The sequence below is a fragment of the Temnothorax longispinosus genome, chromosome 10 (genome assembly GCF_030848805.1).
Source record: "Temnothorax longispinosus isolate EJ_2023e chromosome 10, Tlon_JGU_v1, whole genome shotgun sequence".
Lineage (NCBI taxonomy): Eukaryota > Metazoa > Arthropoda > Insecta > Hymenoptera > Formicidae > Temnothorax > Temnothorax longispinosus.
The window spans coordinates 14,831,800-14,855,438 of record NC_092367.1 but is presented as its reverse complement, the minus strand read 5'-3'; the positions used below and the strand labels follow the sequence as shown (position 1 = coordinate 14,855,438).

The 23,639-nt window shown below is 36.9% G+C and overlaps 4 protein-coding genes and 1 non-coding gene across 23 annotated transcripts in view; 3 read left to right on the top strand and 2 right to left on the bottom strand.

Moving 5' to 3' along the window:
• LOC139821146 (aminopeptidase N-like) overlaps nt 1-2,964 on the top strand; it is a 77,909-nt gene extending 74,945 nt beyond the window's left edge. For 12 of the 13 annotated variants that reach the window (XM_071791969.1, XM_071791974.1, XM_071791971.1 and 9 more), the window contains 5 exons: nt 316-499; nt 1,199-1,366; nt 1,583-1,628; nt 1,975-2,342; nt 2,826-2,964. In XM_071791969.1, the coding sequence (XP_071648070.1) occupies nt 1,321-1,366; nt 1,583-1,628; nt 1,975-2,342; nt 2,826-2,917 (552 nt within the window). In that variant the 5' untranslated portion in view covers nt 316-499; nt 1,199-1,320 and the 3' untranslated portion in view covers nt 2,918-2,964. Of the gene's footprint in view, nt 1-315; nt 500-1,198; nt 1,629-1,961; nt 2,343-2,825 lie in introns of those variants that run through there. The other variant, XM_071791977.1, reaches the window with a different exon arrangement.
• LOC139821138 (uncharacterized) lies at nt 2,371-12,935 on the bottom strand. Of its 4 annotated transcripts, none has more exons than XM_071791939.1 (4): nt 12,173-12,935; nt 9,299-9,650; nt 8,947-9,110; nt 2,371-6,355 (listed from the first exon to the last, which is right to left on the bottom strand). In XM_071791939.1, the coding sequence occupies exon 4, from the start codon at nt 5,882-5,884 to the stop codon at nt 2,963-2,965; it is 2,922 nt and encodes a 973-aa protein (XP_071648040.1). In that variant the 5' UTR covers nt 5,885-6,355; nt 8,947-9,110; nt 9,299-9,650; nt 12,173-12,935; the 3' UTR covers nt 2,371-2,962. The 4 variants fall into 4 exon arrangements, with proteins under 4 accessions (XP_071648040.1, XP_071648042.1, XP_071648041.1 ...); XM_071791941.1 differs by lacking the exon at nt 12,173-12,935 and adding an exon at nt 9,711-9,881; XM_071791940.1 differs by lacking the exon at nt 12,173-12,935 and adding an exon at nt 9,741-9,881.
• A 3,690-nt stretch (nt 12,936-16,625) lies between these two features.
• On the top strand, nt 16,626-19,946 carry La (La autoantigen-like). Of its 4 annotated transcripts, XM_071789909.1 has the most exons (8): nt 16,626-16,776; nt 16,887-17,095; nt 17,869-18,222; nt 18,553-18,695; nt 18,780-18,855; nt 18,953-19,204; nt 19,307-19,442; nt 19,651-19,946. In XM_071789909.1, the coding sequence occupies exons 2-8, from the start codon at nt 16,898-16,900 to the stop codon at nt 19,728-19,730; spliced, it is 1,239 nt and encodes a 412-aa protein (XP_071646010.1). In that variant the 5' UTR covers nt 16,626-16,776; nt 16,887-16,897; the 3' UTR covers nt 19,731-19,946. The 4 variants fall into 4 exon arrangements, with proteins under 4 accessions (XP_071646010.1, XP_071646011.1, XP_071646012.1 ...); XM_071789910.1 differs by having other exon boundaries at nt 16,728-17,095; nt 19,307-19,433; XM_071789911.1 differs by having other exon boundaries at nt 16,728-17,095; nt 19,590-19,827.
• Nucleotides 19,490-19,580, top strand: LOC139821237 (small nucleolar RNA U6-53/MBII-28). Its single transcript, XR_011734219.1, has one exon. It is a non-coding gene; the product is annotated as a small nucleolar RNA U6-53/MBII-28 (small nucleolar RNA).
• A 108-nt stretch (nt 19,947-20,054) lies between the features above and the next one.
• The window catches only part of Nlg-5 (neuroligin 5), a 34,376-nt gene continuing 30,791 nt past the window's right edge, over nt 20,055-23,639 (bottom strand). The window contains exon 9 of the mRNA XM_071789907.1: nt 20,055-23,582. Within this exon, the coding sequence (XP_071646008.1) occupies nt 22,930-23,582 (653 nt within the window). The 3' untranslated portion in view covers nt 20,055-22,929. The remainder of the gene's footprint in view (nt 23,583-23,639) is intronic.

The window sequence follows — 23,639 nt, the reverse complement described above, 5'->3', positions numbered from 1 at the left end:
TTACTAACATGAACAATAAAAATTAATATTAAGCTATTAGAACTGACGAATAACTTCTAGCATTTAAAATTTGATAATTAAGAACGATAAAAACACATATGTATTTTACAGATATTTAAATTTCATTTATATATTTTCATTCTTATAGGCTGTTTTAAAACAAATTAACGTATTTAATTGATATGTATATCACCTTTTCTTTCCATTATATATATAATATATATATTTATATAAACACATTAGATTGCATGCTAACGATGAAAAAAAACTAGGCATAATCACATTTTGAATATTGTATTATGTTTTGTCTTTTAGCAAATCAGAATTTGTCTACGATGATAGCAAGGATCCTACATTTCAGAGAAGGAAAGTAGCGTCGGTAGTAGCACATGCAATCGCACATCAGTGGTTCGGCAATTTCATCACCCCATCTTGGTGGCCTGACCTGTGGCTAAGCGAGGGGTTTGCTGTGTTCTTCCAAGTGTATTTCCTCAACAAGGTTATTTAATATTACTAATGCAATGAATTGCTCATTAAATAGAAAAGTTGAAAATACACTTCCTTCTTTAAGATCAAAGTAACATCCATTAAGTATTTCTATATTCTTATAAAATGTATCAAGACAGAGCTAAATAACTAATGGCAATTCTTCAATTTAGAATTATAAAACAGATTGTAACACTGTTCTTTCTGCGAATAACTAGAACGAAACATTTAATACTAATTCTTATTAAAATTAATTCTTATTAAAATTCGAGAATATTATGTTCTCAGCACTTGTCTCCTCATTAAAAATTTGCTATTTTTAATCTCTTATGTTTCAACATTATTTTCATATTTGGCGATACAATAATTATTATTGTAATAGTTTTATTAGAATCTAAACGTATTTTATTTTTTGCATTCATCATAATAAATATTTAACAAAAAAAATTTAACATCTAAAATTTTTATATCTTGATTTTATCTTTGTGTTCAGTAATATCCAATATCTTAAACAATAATTAAAATATGAACTTCTCAAATAAAATTATTGTATACGTGAAACGGTTAATATTTGACATAAATAAATTACAATGAAAATTAAAATAACGAAGTTTTTAAAAATGACGGACAGGTAAATTTGTATCTCTATAAATGCAAACTTTTCTTCGAATTTTTATATTCAGCCATATCAAAGGATTGTTTTCTGTTATAGATATTTGAAGACTGGCGGTCAATGGACTTTTTCGTTACTGGGGCCTAGGATCATTCTCGATCTCCATCTAGATATTGGCTTATTGGATTCTGTTACATTGAACCTTCACGATACCTTGGATTATGACCAACTCTTTGATGATGAAGTTCATAAAAAAGATAAAATTATGTAAATAAAATGAAACTAATGAATAGCTTAATGTAGATAGCACAAAGACAGAGGTGGAACAGCTAGAAAGTGAATAGACAACAAATTCGCGTTTTGCGCAATACGTTTACATATGTCTTAATTTTATGTATAAAATATACTTTGTATGTATTATTAATCAATATTTTATGCTGTGTATCGTAACTCCAACTGTATTGCGCATGTTATATTATGCAGTGGGCGAGGTATTTCGAAAGGGTATCACCAAGTATTTCGCTACAAAGTAAGTATATACGTATGTATAATGTAGTCTATTATAGTTATCACATATAGCAACAAATTAAATATCATAAGTATAATGTTTCTTGCATTCACGTTGGAAAATATAGTACGCCAAAAAATATAGAAAGTATATCAGAAATACAAACTTATGCATTCAATATCCAATGCTATTCGATTAGAAAGAGACCATACTTTATTCCTTAACTAAAATTTGACTAAGCTAGTTTTAAGTTATATTCTTAGTTCCCACATGTGTATTAATTAAATTATACATTAATACTCACGTTTGATTATGTAATAGTAAATTTAAATACATACGACATATGTGTTATAGCTATTTTCTTTAGGCAAAATATGGCGGTCACTCCCGATGATTTGTGGAGTGCTATACAAAGTGCTAAAGACGATGCTTCTTGGGTCCCTTATATGCGAGATCAAAAATTCAGAATAAAAGAAGTGATCATGGATACGTGGATAGTCCAAAATCGTTATCCTGTGCTGAATGTAACGATGAATTACGAAACTGGTGAAGTGGCAATAACACAAAAATGTTTCCACGCAACTGAAGATATCAATAATAAATGGTGGATACCCATATCCTACACCGTTCCGGATTTTTCCAATACTATGCTCAATAATTGGTTAAAACCAGATGAAACTCTTAAAGTGCAAATTAATACAAGAGATTGGATTATTGTCAATCTACAACAAACTGGTATAAATCTATAAATTTTACGCTCTTTTATATCTAAATCTTATTTGCTTTATTAACACGAAAGTTTTACATTATATTCAAGTTCTTAATGTATTTTTATTAAAAAAAAGCTTCAAGATTTATATAATTATAATGTTCTTCGATACATTGGTGAATTACATTGGTAATTACACAATGGTAGAAATAAACGTGTTAATTAACATTAATACAAATAGACATAAGGGGAAGTGGGGAGCAAGTTCGCCGACGATTTTTATGATAGGGAATGTTTTAACAAAACATTATATATATATATATATATATATATATATATATATATAATATATATATACCGCAGCTAAGAGACTAAATATATTTATATGCATACTATGTATTGTTATTATCTATATGTTAAATAAAAAATTATATTGTATGGAATGGCTGCATAAAAATAAATTACTACATATTATTGATAAACATCCTTAACATCCTAATCTGTTTCAGGTGAAAAGATTCGCAGAAACTTTTTTTTCATCAAGATCCAAACGCCTTGTCAAACTATAATAGTTATTTTAATTACTAAAGCTATTACTTAATGTTGAAAGTAGCTAATTCTGCTATTCTTCCTTAACTTAAACGTACTATACTTGAGATATATTTAAGGTAACCACTACATCATTAATATTAGTATTAGAATTACTGATGCTAAGAGGCTTACAAGCATCCATCAAAATTCTTAAGTCTTCGTCATTCAGGTAACTAAATATTTTTTCAGTACAGTCATGTAGTAACTCAGGAAAGTTGTTAAAGAGAAGATGGAAAACTTTATTGCCTTGTTCAAGTAACTCTTTTCTTTCCATACCCTTTCTGAAATGACTTCCTATCATACTAGCGTATATTGGAAATTTGGTTTTATAGTCGTCTGATTTTAAAACCAGCACTATATTTTCATTCCTCATATATATTGCTAATGAGCTTGTACCTTTTGCCAAGATATCATAAAATGAGATATTAGCATTATTAATCTTCTCACTCTTCATGCTTGCTATTTCTTTCTCACAATCATCCTTAAAATCACTTATTTCATCACTGCTACTCATTAATAGTAAATTTTTTTTACTTACATATAAATTTGCGGTTTTCATTTTAACTATGTGGCGTTTAAGAGCTTCAGCAGTTACTTTACACAAACAGATACCACGATCAGGATCGTAATAACAATAATCATCATCAGAGTCATAGTTGTAAAAGCGATTGTTGAGTTGTCTATAGAATGACTCTATCCCAGCCATAGCATAATCAAGAGGTGTACAATTATTTCTACTCGTAATATTAATATCAGAACCATATTCCAGAAGAGTTGCAACAACTTCTGTATGTCCTTCTTGAGAAGCAATATGAAGTGCTGTTCTGCCATACTCATCTCTAGAGTTAATATCAGCACCAAATTTCAAGATAGTCTCAATAATTTTCCGATAACCTTTTTTAGCACCTAAGTGCAGTGGTGTGATGTCATTTTTCATTTTAGAATCAACTTTGGCACCGCATTTTAGCAATACTTTTACAACCTTTTTATGACCCTTCTGAGTTGCAATGTGCAATGCAGTGGTCCCATTCTTTTGCTTAGCATTTACATTAGCTCCTTTATTCAAAAGCATTGTGCTAATTTTTTTATTTCCTCTTTGAGCAGAAAGATGGAGTGGTGTGATATCACTTTTTACTCTAGAGTTAACATTTGCATTATATTCCAAAAGAGCTTCAACAACTTTTTCATATCCTTCTTGAATAGCAGCATGAAGTGTTGTTACACCATTTTTAGTTTGAGCGTCTACATTAGCACCTTTACTTAGAAGCAGTTTAGCAATTTCTCCCTTAATAGTATCAGGATCTTTATTAGTAAAATTTTCAAAAAAACCTTTACTTTCACTTAAAGCAGTAAAATGCAATGCTGTTCTTCCATATTTATCACTAGCATTAATATCAGCAACATGTTGCAAAAGAGCTTCAACGATTTCTATGCATTCCTTCTTAACAGCTATATTCAATAGCTCAGAACTATCTTTTACATTAGCTCTATTAGTTAAAAGTAGCTTGGTAATTTTTAAATCGGCATTCTCAATAGCATAAAATATTGGAGTTTTTCCGGTTTTATCTTGAGCATTTATATCAGCTTCATAGCTTATTAATAATTTAGCTACTTCTTCCTGTTTATTCTTGGCTGCACTATGTAAAGGTGTAAAACCTTCTTTAAATGTTGAATTGTGTAACGTATTAACATTAGCACCATACTTTAATAGGTCTCCAACAATTTTCAAATATCCTTTTTCAACAGCAGCATGCAATAACTTAGGATCAATTGCATCTTCAGGGTCAGCAATAAAACCATAATATTCTAGAAGATCTTCAACAATCTTTTTATACTTTCCTCCATAGCCGGGCACTGCAATTTTAAGAGAGCTTCTGTTACTTTGATTATTAATATCAGGACAATACTTTAAAACATCCTCAACAATCGTTAAATATCCTTTTTCAACAGCGAGTTGTAGTATGGTTTTGCCATCCTTATCCTGATTATCAACTTTAGCTCCATGTTGTAAGAGCAGTTTTACAACTGTTTTACGTCCTGTTTTGGTAGCAATATAAAGTGGCGTTAAATTACCCTTTGTGCTAGCATTAATATCAGCACCTCTATTCAAGAATAATTTCACAGCTTCTTCGTTACCTTGTTCAGAAGCAAAATGTAGTGGCGTATATCCTTCCTTCAATGTTAAAGAATGAATACAAGCACCATGGTTTAGAAGATCTTCGGCAATACGTATATATCCTTTCTTAGCAGCAATATGAAGAGAGGTTATACTATCTTCCCCTTTAACATCAACATTAGCACCTCTACTTAAAAGCAACGTGATAACTTCTTTACTACCTTTTTCAACAGCAAAGTGCAGTGGTGTATAACCTTGTTTCCATGCTGAAGTACACACACAATTAACATAAGCTCCACATTTTAAAAGATGCTCAACAATTTGTAAACATCCCATTTCAACTGCAACATGAAGTAGACTTGTACCATCATTGTCTCTGGCATTAACATCAGCTCCATACTTTAAAAGTAGTTCAGTAACTTCCATTTTCTTATTTCTAATCGCATCGTGAAGTGGAGTTCTACCAAATTCATTTTCAGCATCAATATTAGCACCTTTGTCTAGAATCATCTCAACAATTTCTATATCACCATTTATAACAGCGAAATGAAGAGGAGTATCAGAAGGGTTTCTATTTTTGCTGTTAACTTTAGAACCGCTTGTTAAAAGTAGTTTAGCAACTGCTGCATGTTTATTCTTAACAGCATCACAAAGTAAAACATATCCTTCTGACCATGCTTGTGAGTAAGACAGCCCAAAAGAATTGATTAACTCCCTTGCTCTTTCTAGTCTTCCTTCACGAACCGCAGAAATTAAACTATAGTTTACATCCTGATTACCTAGCATAACTACTTGTCCTCCAGACATTTTCCTTATATTGATATAATCATAAATAGAGGATATATTATCCACAGTATACATATAATATAAGTCAAACTAGTTTAAACATAATATTTCTACTATCTTGCAATGTTTTAGTTTCTGTAATAAATTCAGGTGTTTACATACACTCTCCTTTAACGCAATAAATATGTCTAATCAAATGGTAAACTTGTAGCTGTGATGTGGAGTATAAAGTAGCCCATGTACAAAAAACTTGTACTTTTTTCTATAATCTATTTTCCCTTAATTTGACTCTATGGCTTACTAAAACTCAGATATTGTAACTGATTTAAGTATAATATAACATTAACTTAGGTTATGTATAAATATTTCAATAGTATTATTCAAAGTTTCAAACTTTTAACTCCACTTTCTATATTGACGTCGTGTAAATTTTGATCTGGCTTTTTTAGCATTTCTGCGCGCGCGCACACACACACATGATGTGCAAAATCCGACCGAGCAACTTCCTCGTGGTGCACATCGGATTACGCAAATGCCGGTATCATGCTAAAATCATTAAAAAAACAGGAGTTAATTTAAATTGTGATATCTCCCTAAATAATTGGCGGACAGTTTTTTTTTTTTATTTGAAAGTGCAAAGTCCGTACTTTGAGATGATATCAATAATTATGTTCGCCAATTTTTTTCTTAGGCGGTGGAAGACTGCAAATTTCAAGATTTTGGATATCTTAAATACATCCTTATTCAAAGCTGACTACGTAGTACAGTAAGATTAGGTCTGAAAATGGCAAAACGGATTGACAAGCCAATTTTTTAGGGTGAGTAGAGGATCATAAGAGATGCCCAAATTCACAAAGTTCCAACAAAATTTCCCTGTGTGTCAGCGGCTATCTTGAAAATAGCTTAGGGTAAGTTTGGAGTTTGGATATCTCAGCTCCTATTGATCGAATTTTTTTCCATTTCTTTTTGTTTTGTAAAAAAAATATATAATATAATATATATATATATATATATATATATATATATATATATATATATATAATATATTGCTACACCTTTTGTTTGAAAAATTTTTTAATAGCCGTCAAGGAAAAAAGTTACAACAAAAAAAGTGCCGTCAATTTGAACATTTTTATTCACAATTATATTGCTCCCTGTTGGTTTTATTAAAAAAAATATTCTAATAAAACTTGTAGAGGACTCAATTCTCTACCATTTCCGTATATGCGCTTTTGGTTTTTTTGATAAAACCAAAAGGGGGCAATATAATTGTCAATAAAAATGTTCAAATTGACGGCACTTTTTTGTTGGAACTTCTTTTCCTTAACAACTATTAAAAAATTTTCCAAACAAAAGTTGTAGCAAATATTTTTCCCTACAAAACAAAAAAAATAAAAAAAATCCGACCAATAGGATCTAAGATATTCAAACTTACCTTTATTTTCAAGATGGCCGCCGACTTTGTGAATTTGGATATCTCCTATAATCCTCTACTCACCTTCAAAAAATTGGCTTGTCAATCCGTTTTGCCATTTTCAGACCTAATTTTACTGTACTACTTGATGTATTTGTTTTTTTTTTCTTTCGTTACGAATTTCCTGAGATATTTCAAATTTTGTCATGATATTTTTTATGTAAAACATGAAATGTTTCGTAAAGTATTCACTTTTCGATGACTTTATCTTGATACTTTTGTATGTAGATTCATGAAAGAAATCAAATAATAATATTGATTTTTTACATTTGTAATTTTGTAAAATAGAATGCATCTACAAAATGCAATCAAAAATTTTAAAATAATTTTTTTTTTTACAACAAGCGATTTCTTTCATTATTCTACATACAAAAATATCAAGATAACGAGTGATATATACCTAACGAACGAACCAAGTCACGCTATATCTGATACTGAAGGTACTCTAATTTGAAGTCGTAATTGCGCGCAAAGCGTGGAAAGTATACATATATGAATCAAATGGGATTTATTACATACTCATTTAGAAAATGAGATTATGAGTAAGACACATAGGCTATGAAAGATTTAAATTAAGAAAGTATAAAACAAACACATTTTAAAGTATTATAATTACACATTAGCATGTTTTTTTATTAAATAATTAATAAATTAATTAAAAGATTGTTACATGACACATAAGATATTCCCTGTTCTCTTATTTATTCTTATATATGACGTGCATATTGAAAAAAATTTGAGTATTTATTTTTTTTCAGCAGTTTCTATGATATTTAATCCTGGAAAGAAGCTAAATAAAAATACTTAACATAGGATTTTACTTATAATTTTATTTTACTTTTTTCTTTTTTTTCTTGCAGTATTTATCAAAGCAATAATTCAAATTTAATCAATTTTAACATATTTAATATTAAAATTATCCAAATAATAATATTAATTTGTCATAATGTCACATTTTCATTATCTCTATTTTATTTTCTGAAAATCTGTGTATAGAGTGCTAAAAAAGTATAAGAAGTGATATCTTTATCAAACTTGGAAATGACATATTTGTTAGATCATCATTTATTACTTTTTGTCGAGTTTAGTCTATCTGTTAATATCTATTATTTTTCTTTTTATACTCACAAATTCTTCTTAAAAATTTTAGACTATAATTGCTATCGCGTAATTAATATTTTGTCGTATAATAGGACATTAAAATGTGTCAATAAATGATATATTAATATAAGCCCTATTCTATAAGCTTCATATGTGTGCATCCTTGCATGCGCAATAAATCAATATCATGCACATATAATCCAGGATTAAATATCACTATTAATCTATTCTAGCCATCCATTTCAAGGCAGTGGATATCTATGAGATATGGCATTTTTACGTGTAATATTCTTATATTCTTAACCTGATACACACGTCAACATATATCTAACCATATATTAAGCCTTGTGTACACGATACTAGAAATCGGTCCGAGTTTTGGTTTAAGCCAATCAACTTGCAGCTCTTACAGAAAAGCAGCAGTTTCATTGGCTTAAACCGAAACTCGGACCGATTTCTAGTATCGTGTACACAAGGCTTTATATATACATGTAACGTAATTCGATACAATTTTCAAAGATCCATTACTTCAAATTAAAATAAAATATGATTCATGACTCACCGATACGATGTGCAGCAGCGGAGTTGTAGACTACGTTGTCAAATATTCAAATTATAGCAATGTTAAGAATAATTAATTATTTCAAATAATGATGGTTATGCGGTCAAACAATTATTATTATAGCAAAGGCTCGAGGATAAGCCAATCAATCAATAATAGTAAATCTGCAATCAATAATAGTAATAATAGTTATTTCTCTCTTTTTAATTTTCTTTAATTTTAGTATCTCAAATACAAGATACAAAATATATAAATTTTTTAATAATGTATATAAAAAAGTTAACTAAAACTATATAAATTTAAGGTAATTATGAAGGAAAGTGGTTTTCTCATTGATTTGACTGAAACTTACCAATATTGTATATTGTTGTACGCTTAAATGTGTTTAAGAAAAATGACGATTTCTTAAACAACTCGTACTATTCTTATGTCGGTAGCAAACATTCTTAACAACGAGCGTAGATCGACTAATTATATCACGTTCCATAATCGTGTAGTTCTTGCGTCGGTATGCGTCATGTTACATGATGGGAGTTAATAGCTTTTGTCAGGTGTAATGTAACAATGTTAATAGCAGTTGGCGATTAGCGACAACGCAACGTAGTTACTTAGCCACTGGTACCATTAACCAGAGCTTCTTTAGGCTTATTACTCTGCTACATACGAGGAGGATGAGACCAATGTTCTCTTTGGCCTTTAGGTCCCTAAACAAATGTATATAGATTAATTCTATAGAATGTATTATATAGAATGTTTTCACATACATATATGTACAAGTGTTCGCGTCAGCCTACCGATCGAGCAAGACCGAGCAAAACGAGTATAAGAATGTCTCTTCGTATATGTAACCGATCGTCGTAAAGAGATGACGACGCGAGCTCGATACTATGACGGAGACGAAAGGATAGGCCTACCTATCTGGCTAGCTCTCAATTGGTGTTGCCGTTAAGCTTCGTTACCGCGAGCGCCAAAATCGTTTTCGCCTTTATGCTGCGTTCCCACTATACGCATCGCGCGTCGCGTCACGACGCCGCGTCATGAGTTATCCAATCAAAACGTTTTATTTTATGACGTCATTTCCGACAAAATTTTGCGTCGGAAATGACGTCATAAAATGAAACGTTTTGATTGGATAACTCATGACGCGGCGTCGTGACGCGACGCGCAACGCGTGTAGTGGAAACGCAGCATTAAGGCTGAGTTTCCACTGAGCGCGTCACGCGTCGCGTCATCCAATCAAAACATCCCATTTCGATCCCGTCACAAGAATGTAATGAAATGGAATGTTTTGATTGGTTAACTTGTGACGACGCGACGCGTGACGCGCTCAGTGGAAACTCAGCCTGAGTTTCCACTGAGCGCGTCACGCGTCGCGTCATCACAAGTTAATCAATCAAAACATCCCATTTTGATCCCGTCACAAGTAATGTAATAAAATGGGATGTTTTGATTGGTTAATTTGTGATGACGCGACGCGTGACGCGCTCAGTGGAAACTCAGCCTAAGGGGGCCACAGACAGGACGCGTCAAGCGTCAAGCAGCGAGCAGTAACCAATCAGCGAGACGATATTTTCTACGCCACTGCTGATATGGGAGCCTTTATTCCTTTAGGTCCTCCCTCCACACTCGATACTGACTCTATACATACACAAACCATTGTGACCACAGATAGCGAAAGCTGCACTACATACGTAAAGCGGGGAGCACACACTTCTGCACAACGCATAATGCGTAAGCATAAGAAAACTGATTGGTCCATATACATGTGCATAAGAAAATAGACCAATCAATTTTCTTATGCTTACGCATTATGCGTTATGCAGAAGTGTGTGCTCCCCGCTTTAATAGCATGCAACAAAATACATATTTATGTAAATTTGACGATAACATTTGCGACGCTTTTTCCCCCGGTCTCGCAATCCGGTGGAGAGCTATCGAGGATTGGCAGCACGCGCAACTAATTCCGACATCAAAAGATTGAGCGCCAGGTGCCACGGATCGCACCACCGTTCACTATTATATCCAACGCGATATTCCCGGCAATACCTCAGGGCGTAGGGCTCTTTCAGGGAATTCGGAGAGAGGCGTCACGCAATCAATCACACACAAGAGAATAAATAATAATAACATAGGATATATTTCGTCAAATAATATCAATTGGTATAATCGGTCTGAGTCTCTCGTATTACCGCAAAATTGTCGGATAGGCTGACGCACGAATGCCGCAATAACGCAATAAGTGCACGCGGTAATGTCGAATCTTTCACACTGTAGATTGGATCAACGCAACAGATAAACGCAGGCGAACACACGAAAGCTTAACATAATTACGATTCCGGTATCGCGGTACCTGGCTTCGAACTCACAACGAACTTACGCCACGAGGCCGACGAACCGACTCGCCGCACCTTCGGTTGCTCCTTCAACGCGCACCCGGGCCACCTCGATTCCGCACGACGCAAAAATTATGGGCGATCTCGCCGAGTCGACCACGCTGGCCGGCGATTGCCCCCGAACACGAAATAAGGACTCGTATCGCGGACGATCCCGCGGCTTGCCACGCGAATCCCGAATTCTCTCGCAAGCACGGAGATTCCGCGGCCCCGTGCCGATCCCGTCGATCTTTCCGTCCCGCCAAACACAATATTCGCCGTCCTCGAGGGCCCGGATACGTTACTCAAATACGAGGGCGAGTGCCCTTCAAATTACATGACCACTTGCGGCTCGCCGTTACCCGCACAACTCGCTCCCGTTATCGCCACGCAAGGTATCACTCTCAATAATAGGGCCAAGACGCGACACGATTACGAACATAAATACTATGGCCAAGACGCGACACGATTACGAACATAAACTCTATCACAATGAAACGCGACACGATTACGAATAACGCGATACGATTACTTACATTAATTCAACGAGACGCTACACAATTCGACCCGATTGATCCGATTCACATATCTTAACGCCACGCGACTGTCGGCCGTGGCGGTGCTCGCGGGGAGGGCACAATTGGTCTCTACGCACTAAAGAGCTCACTCTCGGCAAGGCCCTGGCACGATTTCCACCCGACTCTACTTTAATGCGAGCGCAAGGTAACGCACGCTCTGACTTCGCTGTCCACAGGTAATCCTGCGGCGCTCAGGTAACCGATGTGTGCCATGGGCCGATGCCTCGAGCGAACCCTCTTTTTCTTAACGCGGGGACGCCAGAGTGGTGACCTTACAATGTGTCGTCGTCCCTTCGGCAGTCCGGGCAGCTCGAGATCCGGGAGATGCGTCCTGTACTTTAGCCGGCACGACAGTGTCGGAAACGATCGCCTGCCGGGATCGCGCCGGTTCCCCGCGCCTGCGCTGTAGCGTGTCGCTCGACCGGATTGTCGATCCTAGCGCTTCCTGCGCCTCAGCTTCTCGCGTGCCTCCCCTTCCGGCGGCGCCGCTGCAACTACCTCCGATTCGGCGCGGGCTTTTCGACTCAACCGACTGTCCGGGCCGCGATGATCGAGTCGGCGTTCGGGGTCAGGCTGGCCGGGCCTCGGCCCCGTCCGCCGGCATCCCCTCGGGGTGACGGCCCCAGGACTGTGCCTTTCCCTGGGCCGCTCCTCGGCACTCTGGTCTGACTGGCATTTCGCTCGGGGATGTCCCGGGGTCTTCCAGATCGTTCTACTGCCGCTGTTACGACCGAGTGCGGAGTGAACTCCTGCCGGCGACGCTCATGCACTTGCGGGGAGGTCCGGGCGATCCGACTTCCAGCTATGTCCCCTGGCCGTCTCCTTAATCCCCTGCCCTTCCTCGTTGCGGCTCCCGGCCGTTACAGGTTGACTCCGGCCACCACTGGCAATCCCTTAAAAACTTAACAACTAATTAGACCAATTACTAATACGCGACCGCCCTCCTCTCGCTCTAACGAGGAGGCATCCCCGAATTCCCCTCGGCCGAGCCCGTCCGGGAACCGGGAAGGAGACGCGACTTGTCACGTCACACATTAGTGTTAGAATGGTCAGCCCAGTAAAATGACAAAATTTGGAGGAAATAATACTGACTGGGCTGAAACTTTGTAACAGGCTTGTTTTAGGGTACTATTTAACATATTAAAAGTCCCCATGTGTAGACGCTACGTTGCGGGCAGGGGAGGGTCCAAAAGGTCCAAAAAATTAGTTTTTCGCAAATAACTCGGAAAATATCAACTTTACGGAAATTTATGTAGATATTAAAATTGTAGCTTACAAAATTCCGCACAATTTCGTTTTTTATTCAAGTCTGTACGACCAAATGGAGCAGAGATAGAATTTTTTTTAAACATCGGTAGTTTTGCAACGCAACAAAACGCGTACGCGCGTCGCGCATTTTTCGCTAATATCTCGAAAATGGACTCTTAAATCGAAAAATGTTTTAAATAAAAGTAGTAGAGAATCTAATTACGAACAATTTCGTTTTTTATTCATTTCTGTACGGTCCAAATTCGCCGAGTTATTAATTAAACGACAATTTTATTTTATGTTGATAATGGATGTTTTGCATGTAAAAATCAGTATTAACTCTGAAAGTATAGGTCGTACACATATAGTATGTATAATGAAGTTAAAGAGAATAAATTTTGAACATGTTGATGTATGCATGAATCCATTTTGATAAAGATAGCTTGAAGTTAAGAGCAAAAAACATGAAAAAATGTTATTTTTTAGTGCATTTTGGAAAATAACTTTTTCTAATTAGTTGGAGGCAGTAATGTTATGTATTTTTCTTGAAGATATTTTAATTATCTTTAAAATGAGACGTCGTAGACCTTTTTTCATTGAAACGTTGATGAATTACAGGTGTTTAAATATTGAAGAAAAAAAATCAATTTTTGTAATTAACATTTAGTCCAAAATATATGGATAATATTTTTCAAAAATTTATTTTACCTTGTTTTCATTACTTCATATATATATGAACGTGCTGGAGTAGTATAAGTCCTTCGCAAAGTATGTTTTATTTAAAAAAAAAGTTCATGAATATTGCTGTATTTTTTTTGATAAATTGTGGAAAAATTGCATTATCATTCCTTTTTTTGTAAATATCTCCGTTTCTATTAACTTTACGAAAAAACTTCAAGAGACCGAAATTAAAGCTGACAAAATTTCCTATAAAATAGAGTTTATGACATGTAATTTTTAAATGCATTGTGATGGGAAACTGGCGTTTCAAAAGACAGGTAAGTTTACGTATGTAGCAGATCATCACTATAAGTCGCCTGAAATGATGAAAAAACGTGTCCTTAACATTTTTCTGTACCTATTGAAGTGTCGGAAGTTATTCTTGGGGTCTTTCTGAATCGTTTGGTACTAGGCCGATATTTTTAGGGCCGATAGTTCTGTACATAGGTATTAAAGATTGAGAAGAGTCCGAAGTCGGTATGCGGCGCGCGGCGTGGCAAACACGTTACGACTCGTTTTATTTAAAAAATCATAACTCACTAACAAATTGACGAAGCTTAATGATTAAACACGCAAATTAAAGCTAAAAGTAGTGCGAATGAGAAAAAAAATATGAGATAATTATTAATTAAATAAGAATACTAATTTCGTCGCCGCAAATTTGGTAATTTTTAAATGGTACAGAAGGACTTTAAGGACTTAAAGAATGCTAGAAAAAGAATTTTTGAATAAGAAAAAACGAATTTGAAGTGTGACAGATATTTTTTTATGTAAAAAAATTAATTTATTATTTATTATTATTATTATTATATATTATTATTATTATTTATTGTTTATTATTTATTATTTATTTATTATTTATTATTTATTTTTAATTTTTTTATTAATTTATTAATTTATTAATTTTTTTATTTTTTTTCTTAAATTAATAGCATGTAAATGCAAATCAAATTGCACCGGGTCATGTGGCTGCAAAAAGGCAGGGTTAAGATGTTCTGACCTCTGTGCTAATTGCAAACAGAACGGCTGCCTAAATATGTTCGTATCTGACGAAATGAGCGATTCCGAATCGGATGAAGACTATTCAAATAGTGCAAATGAAGAAGAAGAAGAGAAGATTAACAACTAATTTCCATCGTATCTCTTCTATGGCGGTTATAAATTATTTAAATATTCATATTTTCCTCGATTTTTCACTGTACAGAAATGAATAAATAACACGAAATTGTTCATAATTAGATTCTCTACAACTGTTATTTAAAACATTTTTCGATTCGAAAGTCCATTTTCGAGATATTAGCAAAAAATGCGCGAAGCACGTACGCGTTTTTGTTGCGTTGCAAACTACCGATGTTTAAAAAAATTCTATCTCTGCTTTATTTGGTCGTACCGACTTGAATAAAAAACGAAATTGTGCGGAATTTTGTAAGCTACAATTTTGATATCTACATAAATATCCGTAAAGTTGATATTTTCCGAGTTATTTGCGAAAAAACTAATTTTTTGGACCTTTTGGACCCTCCCCTGCCCGCAACGTAGCGTCTACACGTGGGGACTTTTTAATATGTTTGAATAGTATCCTAAAACAAGCCTGTTTACAAAGTTTCAGCCCAGTCAGTATATTTCCTCCAAATCGACAAATTTCGAGTCATTTTACTGGGCTAACAAGAGTTTGCTCCACGTCATATGCTAATCTCGAAGCATTCCGATACGTCACACGTTGCTCTGTCTTTATTAGGACGAAACGGTTAAGCGGGGAGCATACACTTCTGCACAACGCATAATGCGTAAGCATAAGAAAATTGGTTTATTTCCTTATGCACATGTGTATGGACCAATCAATTTTCTTATGCTTACGCATTAAGGTGCGATTTCATTGACGCTAGAAACCAGCGGCAGTGTCAAGAAAATGTAGTGGGGGAAGAAGTTTCGTTGAATTTTGCGGTACATACGTTAAAAAGTTGAGACGGTCTGAACTTCTTCCCCCACTACATTTTCTTGACGCTGCCGCTGGTTCATAGAGATATAAGAATAGAGTGCGCGAGTCATATGCTAGCACGTAAGAGGCTGCGATAAAGGAATAGAAAAAGAACGCTGCATATAGGCCCTTTCTGTCTTTGTCTACGCGTGCATGCGAAACAAAGACAGAAGGGGCCCATGCGCAGCTTTCTCTTTCTATTCTGCGCAGCTTTCTCTTTCTATTCCTATATCGCTTTTTCAGCTCGCTCGCGCACTCTATTCTTATATCTCTATGCGCTGGTTTCTAGCGTCAATGAAATCGCACCTTAAAGGTGCCAATTCATGGGACGCTGAAAAACAGCGTTGAGCGTCGTCACGTGACATCACTATGATGCCAGCGTCAAGAAAGAGAAGTTGGATTTTTCCAACTTGAAGCGTCAAAGCCAAAGCAGCGCGAAGACGTCGAAATTTTGATGCTGTTTTCCTTTTCATGAATTTCAATTGACGCCGGTGTCAATTGTGGTCATGCGACATGCGACCTTCTTGCCGCTGAAAATGAGCGTCGAGCGTCAGCATGAAAAGGCACCTTTAGGCTGAGTTTCCACTGAGCGCGTCACGCGTCGCGTCATCCGAATTAACCAATCAAAATATCCCATTTTTTAACATTTTTGTAATGTAATAAACGTGGACGTTTTGATTGGATGACGCGACGCGTCACGCGTCGCGTCGTCACAAGTTAACCAATCAAAACATCTCATTTCATTACATTCTTGTGACGGGATCGAAATGGGATGTTTTGATTGGTTCAACTCGGACGACGCGACGCGTGACGCGCTCAGTGGAAACTCAGCCCTAGGGTCTCTAATGTCAGCGTCATCCGTCATCAGCCGTCATGCATGGCCGTCATTTCCGTTTTTGGCTTAAACGAAGAAGCACGTGTGTGGACGTCTAGGGTAATTCTTTCTTTTCGCTCTCAGAATTTAAAGACTTAATACTGTATATCAGTAGCTGTCGCTTCTTAAATTGCGCCGCATGTATTCGTTTCTGTAATTGTTGCGGATAGAATACTTGAACATGGAAAACGAGCAAGAGGAAACGAGTGTCGGCGACGATCAGTTGAACGGCGACACCGCTACTGAGGTTAATGACGACGCGCCGACCGTTGACGCCACGGATGAAAAAACGGAACAACAGACAAAAGCAAACGGAAAAGATACGGAAGAAGAGGAGCCTTCTGAGGATCTTTTGACGAAGATTAAGGCACAAGTAGAGGTATACTTTGCACTTTATATTTTCATAAACGAATAATTTAGTAGTCTTCTTTTTTTTAAGTCACTGTGCAGAATCACGCCTCGGTGATTCTTCGAAGATGCCAACATACTGTTTCGTTTAAAAATCAAGGACATACGTGGGGCGAGAGTCGGGATCGAACCTGGGACTCGCTGATCACAAATCGACCGTTCTCACACAGAATGACGTGTTTCCCTCTCGTTTCTTCTATTTTGTAATTTCTTTTTGCAGTACTACGTTGGCAATGTAAATATGTAGAGGGATAAATCTCTTATTGACGAAACAGAACTGCGTGAGGATTAGGATCAAACCTGGAATGCATTACTGAAGCTACGGTCCACTTTACATTACAAATGCTTTGAACCATTCCTCTTTTCCTTTCTTTCAGTGAAGAAAGAAGGAGAAGAATGCTTCAAAGCATTTGCAGCATTAAACGGACTGCAGCCTGAGAGCCTCCGCTCTCGTATGATAGCGTAGCGTAATAAAACGTGGGTCAACGCACAAAAAACATATCGGTTACGGCTTTATACGTCAATACGTTTCTTGTGCGTTGATCTACGTTACGTTACCATACGAAAGTTTTGTGCGGAGACTAACCGATACGTTTCTTGTGCGTTGATCCACGTTAAGTTACGCTACGCTATCATACGAGATAGTCTTGTGCGGAGGCTCTTAGTCAACCATTCTCATACAATTCCAGGTGTCGCTCTGTGTGGTTACTGGTTATATATATATTTTAAAAATTTTTTTTGCAGTACTACTTTGGCAATGTAAATATGCAGAGGGACAAATTTCTCATTGAACAAACAAAACTGGACGAAGGCTGGATTCCAATGACCGTCATGTTAAACTTCAAAATGCTGGCTTCTCTCAGCAAAAATGTCGACGTAATTCTGAAGGCTTTGGAAACTAGCGATCTCATTGAGATATCTGAGGACAAGAAAAAGATACGTCGCTCCCTGAAGCATCCTCTACCGGAATTTAATGAAGGATATAGGAAGGCTCAGGAGGCTCGAACGGTTTATGTCAAAGGCTTTCCGTTGACTGACACAACTATTGACAAACTGAAAGCTTTTTTCGAACCGTATAAGCCATTTGAAACGATTGTGGTAAATATATTTGTCCGACACAGAAATAAGTAAATATAACGTTTTTGGGCATCGAGTAAATCGTCCTTCTCTCAAATATGAACTTCTTAGCTGTAAACACCTACTTATACTTGACTCGGACAAAATAAAGACTACAAACTCGAGATTAAATTTAAATAATAAATAATAATCAATGCCTAATTTTATTAATGTCTATTTCTTATTTGGTTATTTGGTTATATTTAGGATTATTTGAAAAACTTAACAGTAGATATTGATATGAATATCAGAATATAGATATCAAAAATTATTTTTAGTATACTTAATATCTCAGATGATTATGTTTTGCAGATGAGAAAATATCAAGATAAAGATAAGGTTTTTAAATTCAAAGGATCTGTTTTTGTACAATTTGAGACTGTTGATGTCGCCGATGCATTTATGAAAGCAGAATCGGTAAAATATGAAGATACTGAATTGCTAAGGAAATGGGCGTAAGTAAAAATTATATCTGGAGAGAGAGAATTGACATATATTATATATTTTTAATATATATACATCTGATATTATATTTATAGTGCGGATTATAATGCAGGAAAGGCACAAGAAAAAGAGGAACGTAGAAAAAAGAAAGCAGATAAGACGAAGAAAACTGTAAGCAAAACAAATAAAAGATGAATATGATTGTAATCTATCGTTCTTAATCCAAATTCTTTCTCTTGTGCTTTACAAGTTCGTTTTTTTTTTTTAGACAGAGCAAAAAGAGACTGAGGGTGATGAAGAACAACCTGCAGCGACAGATAATAAATTGCCAAAAGGTTCAATTATTTTCTTTTCTGGCGTTTCTAAGACTTGTACAAGAGAAGATATTAAAGAATGTTTAGACAAATTTGATGCTGATATTGCATACATCGATTTCCAAAGGGGGCACACAGAAGGCTGGGTACGTTTGCAGGGAGAAAATGCTGCGAAACCCGTGTTAGACAAGACAGACGAAGGCAAGGTGAGAGAAATATCCACAAAATTTTTAAAATTTTCTAATAATTTTGATGGTTTTGAAATAAAATTATAATAATCAAGTAAAACATTTTAATCGTGTTCCAAGGTAGTAATCCAGGACATTGAAGTTACCTGCAAAATCCTCGAGGGTGAGGAAGAAGATAAATACCTTGCTAAAGTAATGGAAGAGATGGTAGCTTCGAAGAACAAATATAATAAAGCCAAGCGAGCCGGTAAGAAAGGTAAAAGATCATTTCCGAAATATTACAATTGTTGATTATCAAATATATTATAATGATGCTTTTTGCCATGCTAATACTGAGAAATCATAAACATATTATGGATTTCGCTGAGTTAAACTCTTCAAACAACTGAATTTTTTATTGCAGCGTAAAAGAATTTTGCGCTAAAGGAGCAAGAACTAATGAAATTTGTTGAATATGTTCAAAGGACGTGCGCGAGGTGCGAAGAAGAGAGGTAGCAGTCCTTCGCGTGACGCAGTTCTGGCTAAGAAGAAAGCTGTCGAGTAAGATCGATTCATTCTGAAAACTTCAAAGTTACATATGTATATTACACTGTATTTTCAATGTATTGACTAGTTATATATAGAAAAGGAACACTAAATTATGCCTGGCATAATTTATTACACGAGAAACTCATCTGGTTTAAACTTTTTGTTACTTTTCCTTTTGATGTATATTGTTTTAGATACCTTGAGAATATAGCCTCGTCTATATTTGGTTAAATGCGTTTTCAATTATTTACCATTTCACGTTAAACTTTTCGTTTCGTCATGACGAGATTTAAAAATGACAATTCTGCCGTTTGACGGATGATTAACAAAAATCGCTGTGTATTTTTATAAATTGGCATTTATTTGTTGTACAGTGAAATTTACAAATTGGTTTCTCTAGACTATAACACGTATTTAAATTTCACTGTCGTTTTACGTGCGTCAATTCTACCTTCACGCAAGTATCACAACGTGTTAAAGACCTTTAAAGATCGTATCGTCCGCGAACAGTTACTTTGAAAAATTACACGTAATAACGTATGTACGTACTTAAAAACTATCGTAGTCGGCAATACGATTTTACGCGACACCGTGTCTGTGCATTATTACGCTACATGGTATTTAATTACAGATTTACGTTCTTAATCATATTGATACATATGTATAGTTTCATGTGCCGAGGAGTCGTACGTAATCAGTTAGATGAATCTTATTTTTTTTAGACAGTCTCAATATTTAATGATTTTGAAACTCATTCTATAGGTGGAAAAAGTTTTCGAGGTCTTTTTCTTCTTCTAGGATAACAGTTAAATTGTTGGAAAATTCAGTTCTCGCAAGTGTTACCTGTTAATTGTTACGTAAGAATAAACTTCTTACAATCTGTAGAATCAAGATATAAATGTGATAGAAACGTTTCTTTAGCATGTAAAAATCTATCAGTGGTCGTGTCTACAATGTTTTTCCCGCTTTTCATTTTCATATTGCTGTGCCTGATTTCATCATCAATTATCGCATTCCATTGTATCCTGAGAAGCGCATCTCATTTTCTCGCGCGGACCGATTTAGTTGCACACAATGACGAGGATGACTTTCGAAACTTAGTATCTGTGTGGAGTCTAGCGGTCTCAGCGATCTCAGGTCATGAATATTAATTCGGGATTAAGAACTCTCTACAAAGACAAAATGTATCTCTGCAAACACGGGCGCGATCACGTCTTAGGATACTTGGTCGTGGAAGAGAGAAAGAGAGTTCTATACAAGTCGATAGCTTTAGTCCTACTTTAAGAGAAATTACTCCTTTTTCTTTTACCGTTACGTTTTTTTTTTTTACGAGCAGATATTTGACCTTGGCAATGATCTCAATTTTAAAAAAGGCAGTAGGAAGGAATTATATCAATATTATTCCATAAATTTTGGCTCAATAGAATCGAAGTGTCATCAACCAGGTTTATCTCAACATTTTCATCTCTTCGTTACACATAAATAACTTTAATTTGTAATTACTAAAAATTACGCCGCTATCCACGAAGGTGAAAAGACTTAATTCTTGTAGTATAACATTCAAATATTTTAAATAAAAATATAGATACACTTAATGCTTAATTTTTTCCTTGATGTTAATACTGTCTAGTACATGTCTGTACTCGTACATTGTTTTGCAAGTGGAGAAGAATATACAAGATGCGTTCGTTGCCAATTGCGAGGTCTCGAGGCTCGCGGGCGAGAAACGCGAGAGGAAGTGTGTGTGTATATTATCAGACGGGAAGTTTTAGCCGCGATTTCGTGGCGGTACAATACTTATGACTCTGTCGGACTATTCTCTACGAGAAGAACACTCAGCGGAAGGTCGAGTCCGCCCTCTCGAAAGTCGTCGCGCTGCTCGGTCGTAGCCCTTACATGGCTTTCCACCGTCGAATGCACTCGTGATTGTGCACTTGTGCGACAGGTAACGCAGTTGGAGAATTACGCTTTCCGCCCGAATAAACTTCGCGAGCGCTATTAAGCCGTTCTCCTCGGCAGGATCGGAATTACACGTTTCGAAGAACGTGGCTAACTCTGTGTGTCGCAAGGGCGGAAACGACGAGTGCGCACCTTCACCTGATAGGTACCGACGGCTTTCGTATACACCGTATTCGTTTCATTTGCGAATAACGAACGCGCCCAATCCGTTTGATCCGCGCTTCGCGTCGAGTGCCTCTTCCTTCCTCCCAATCGATGCTTTACAAAGCAATCGTCGAGACGATGGTATGCGATCGTTGGCTTTGGTATTCCGATTCCCGTTTCGAGATCCTCTTAGATCGTCGTCGTCGTTGTCGATTACCGTGTATCGATCCGCCACACGGTATTCTTATACGTATAATTGCTTTTTAACAAAGAATTCGATTTGGAACTTTTTAAAGTGAGAATTTCATTATACGTTTTGTCACAATAATTCCTCGTCAGGCGCCCTTTTTTCTGTGACATCGAAGACATCGACACGTTTCCTTTATGTTCTGTAGTGATACTTAATTAAGGCCACCTATTTGCCAACGGTCTCCGAGAGAATCAGGGTTTATTCCGATGTATTAAATGGCTAGGATGCATATCGTATCGATATCTTCAATTGCGAATAATGTCCTTTGAATAAAATACTTTTTGAGCACCCGATATATTACGTAACATAGCCACGAGTTATGATAAGTACTTTAGCAATCACTTTCTTTAAAACCATCAAGAGAATATCTCGTCTCTTTATAAGTAGCAACTACGTACAATCCACGTACTCTATTAGAAATAACGACCACGCGCAATCTTACAGTTCGTGGAAAGAACTGGTCGCAAAGTTTTCCTAAAGTGGTAACAGTCAGGCGCAATCCGGCAGTAATAACAGTTCAGTAGCGCGACCGCGTTATAGTTAGCCACGGCACCGCGCCGCAAGTAGTAACAGTCGGCGATAATCGGCCGTTTTTAGTAACGTTCAACTATAATTGGGCACGCCGTGCCGACCGTACATTGATTATTCGACGCCACAATTCACGCGCAATGCACACTTGTAAAACATCTATTACAAAGCCCTTTTTCGCCTGCTGAATTCGAGTTACGCTTAATCGGCACTGTCCAACGATTCGATTAAGGGGGAACATCGTTCAAAATCTGGACTCCGTGGTGGCCCTCTCCGCGTCCACGAAGGTCACCCTCTTCGTCCGCGCGTTGCCCTCCGGGGGCAACCCCTAATGCTATACGGATATCTCTTGTATCTGCACGCGTTTCTTGATGGTGTTGGTGCTGCCGGCAGTGGTGAGCGAACTGGTGGTCCTGGCGGGCGGTTTCGGTGGGATCGCGTCCTTGTGGGCGTTGCCGCTGGTCCCGTGGCCGGATCTCGGGTCTTTCCTATTCTGCTCGCAGTCCTGGCCGTCCTGGGACTGCGCGAGCTGCTGCTGCTGATCCTGGACGGAGGGGCTTCTCGCGAGGGTCGTGTACGACGGGGGCGGCTCTTGAGCGGGTCGCGGATTCTCGGAGGGTTTCATGGACGTCCTGGTGGTCATCGGCAGGGACTCCTGACCGTTCGGCCTGCAGTCCATTGCGGCGCGTTTCTTGTCGCGATCCCGCTGATAATAGATGCCGGCGAAGATCAGCATGTTCAGGACCAGGAGGATGCAGCCGACGCCCACGGTGATCCCCAGGGCAGTGGTCGTGCTGTAGTAATGACGGGACGCCAGTCGCTGCAGCAGCTCGGCGTCGTCCTCGGAATCGTCCAGAATCGGAGTGATGTCCTCGATGAGGCTGTCCTCGCCCGCCGTGGACGTGCTACAGGCGGTGGTCGAGGACGAGCTCGTCCGAGTCGTGCCTGTCAGCGGCAGCGGCGTATACCATTCGTCCCGAACCGGTCCTGAATAATACAACGAAAAAGAAAAATGAGGAATAATTGAGGGGTGGTATTCACGTC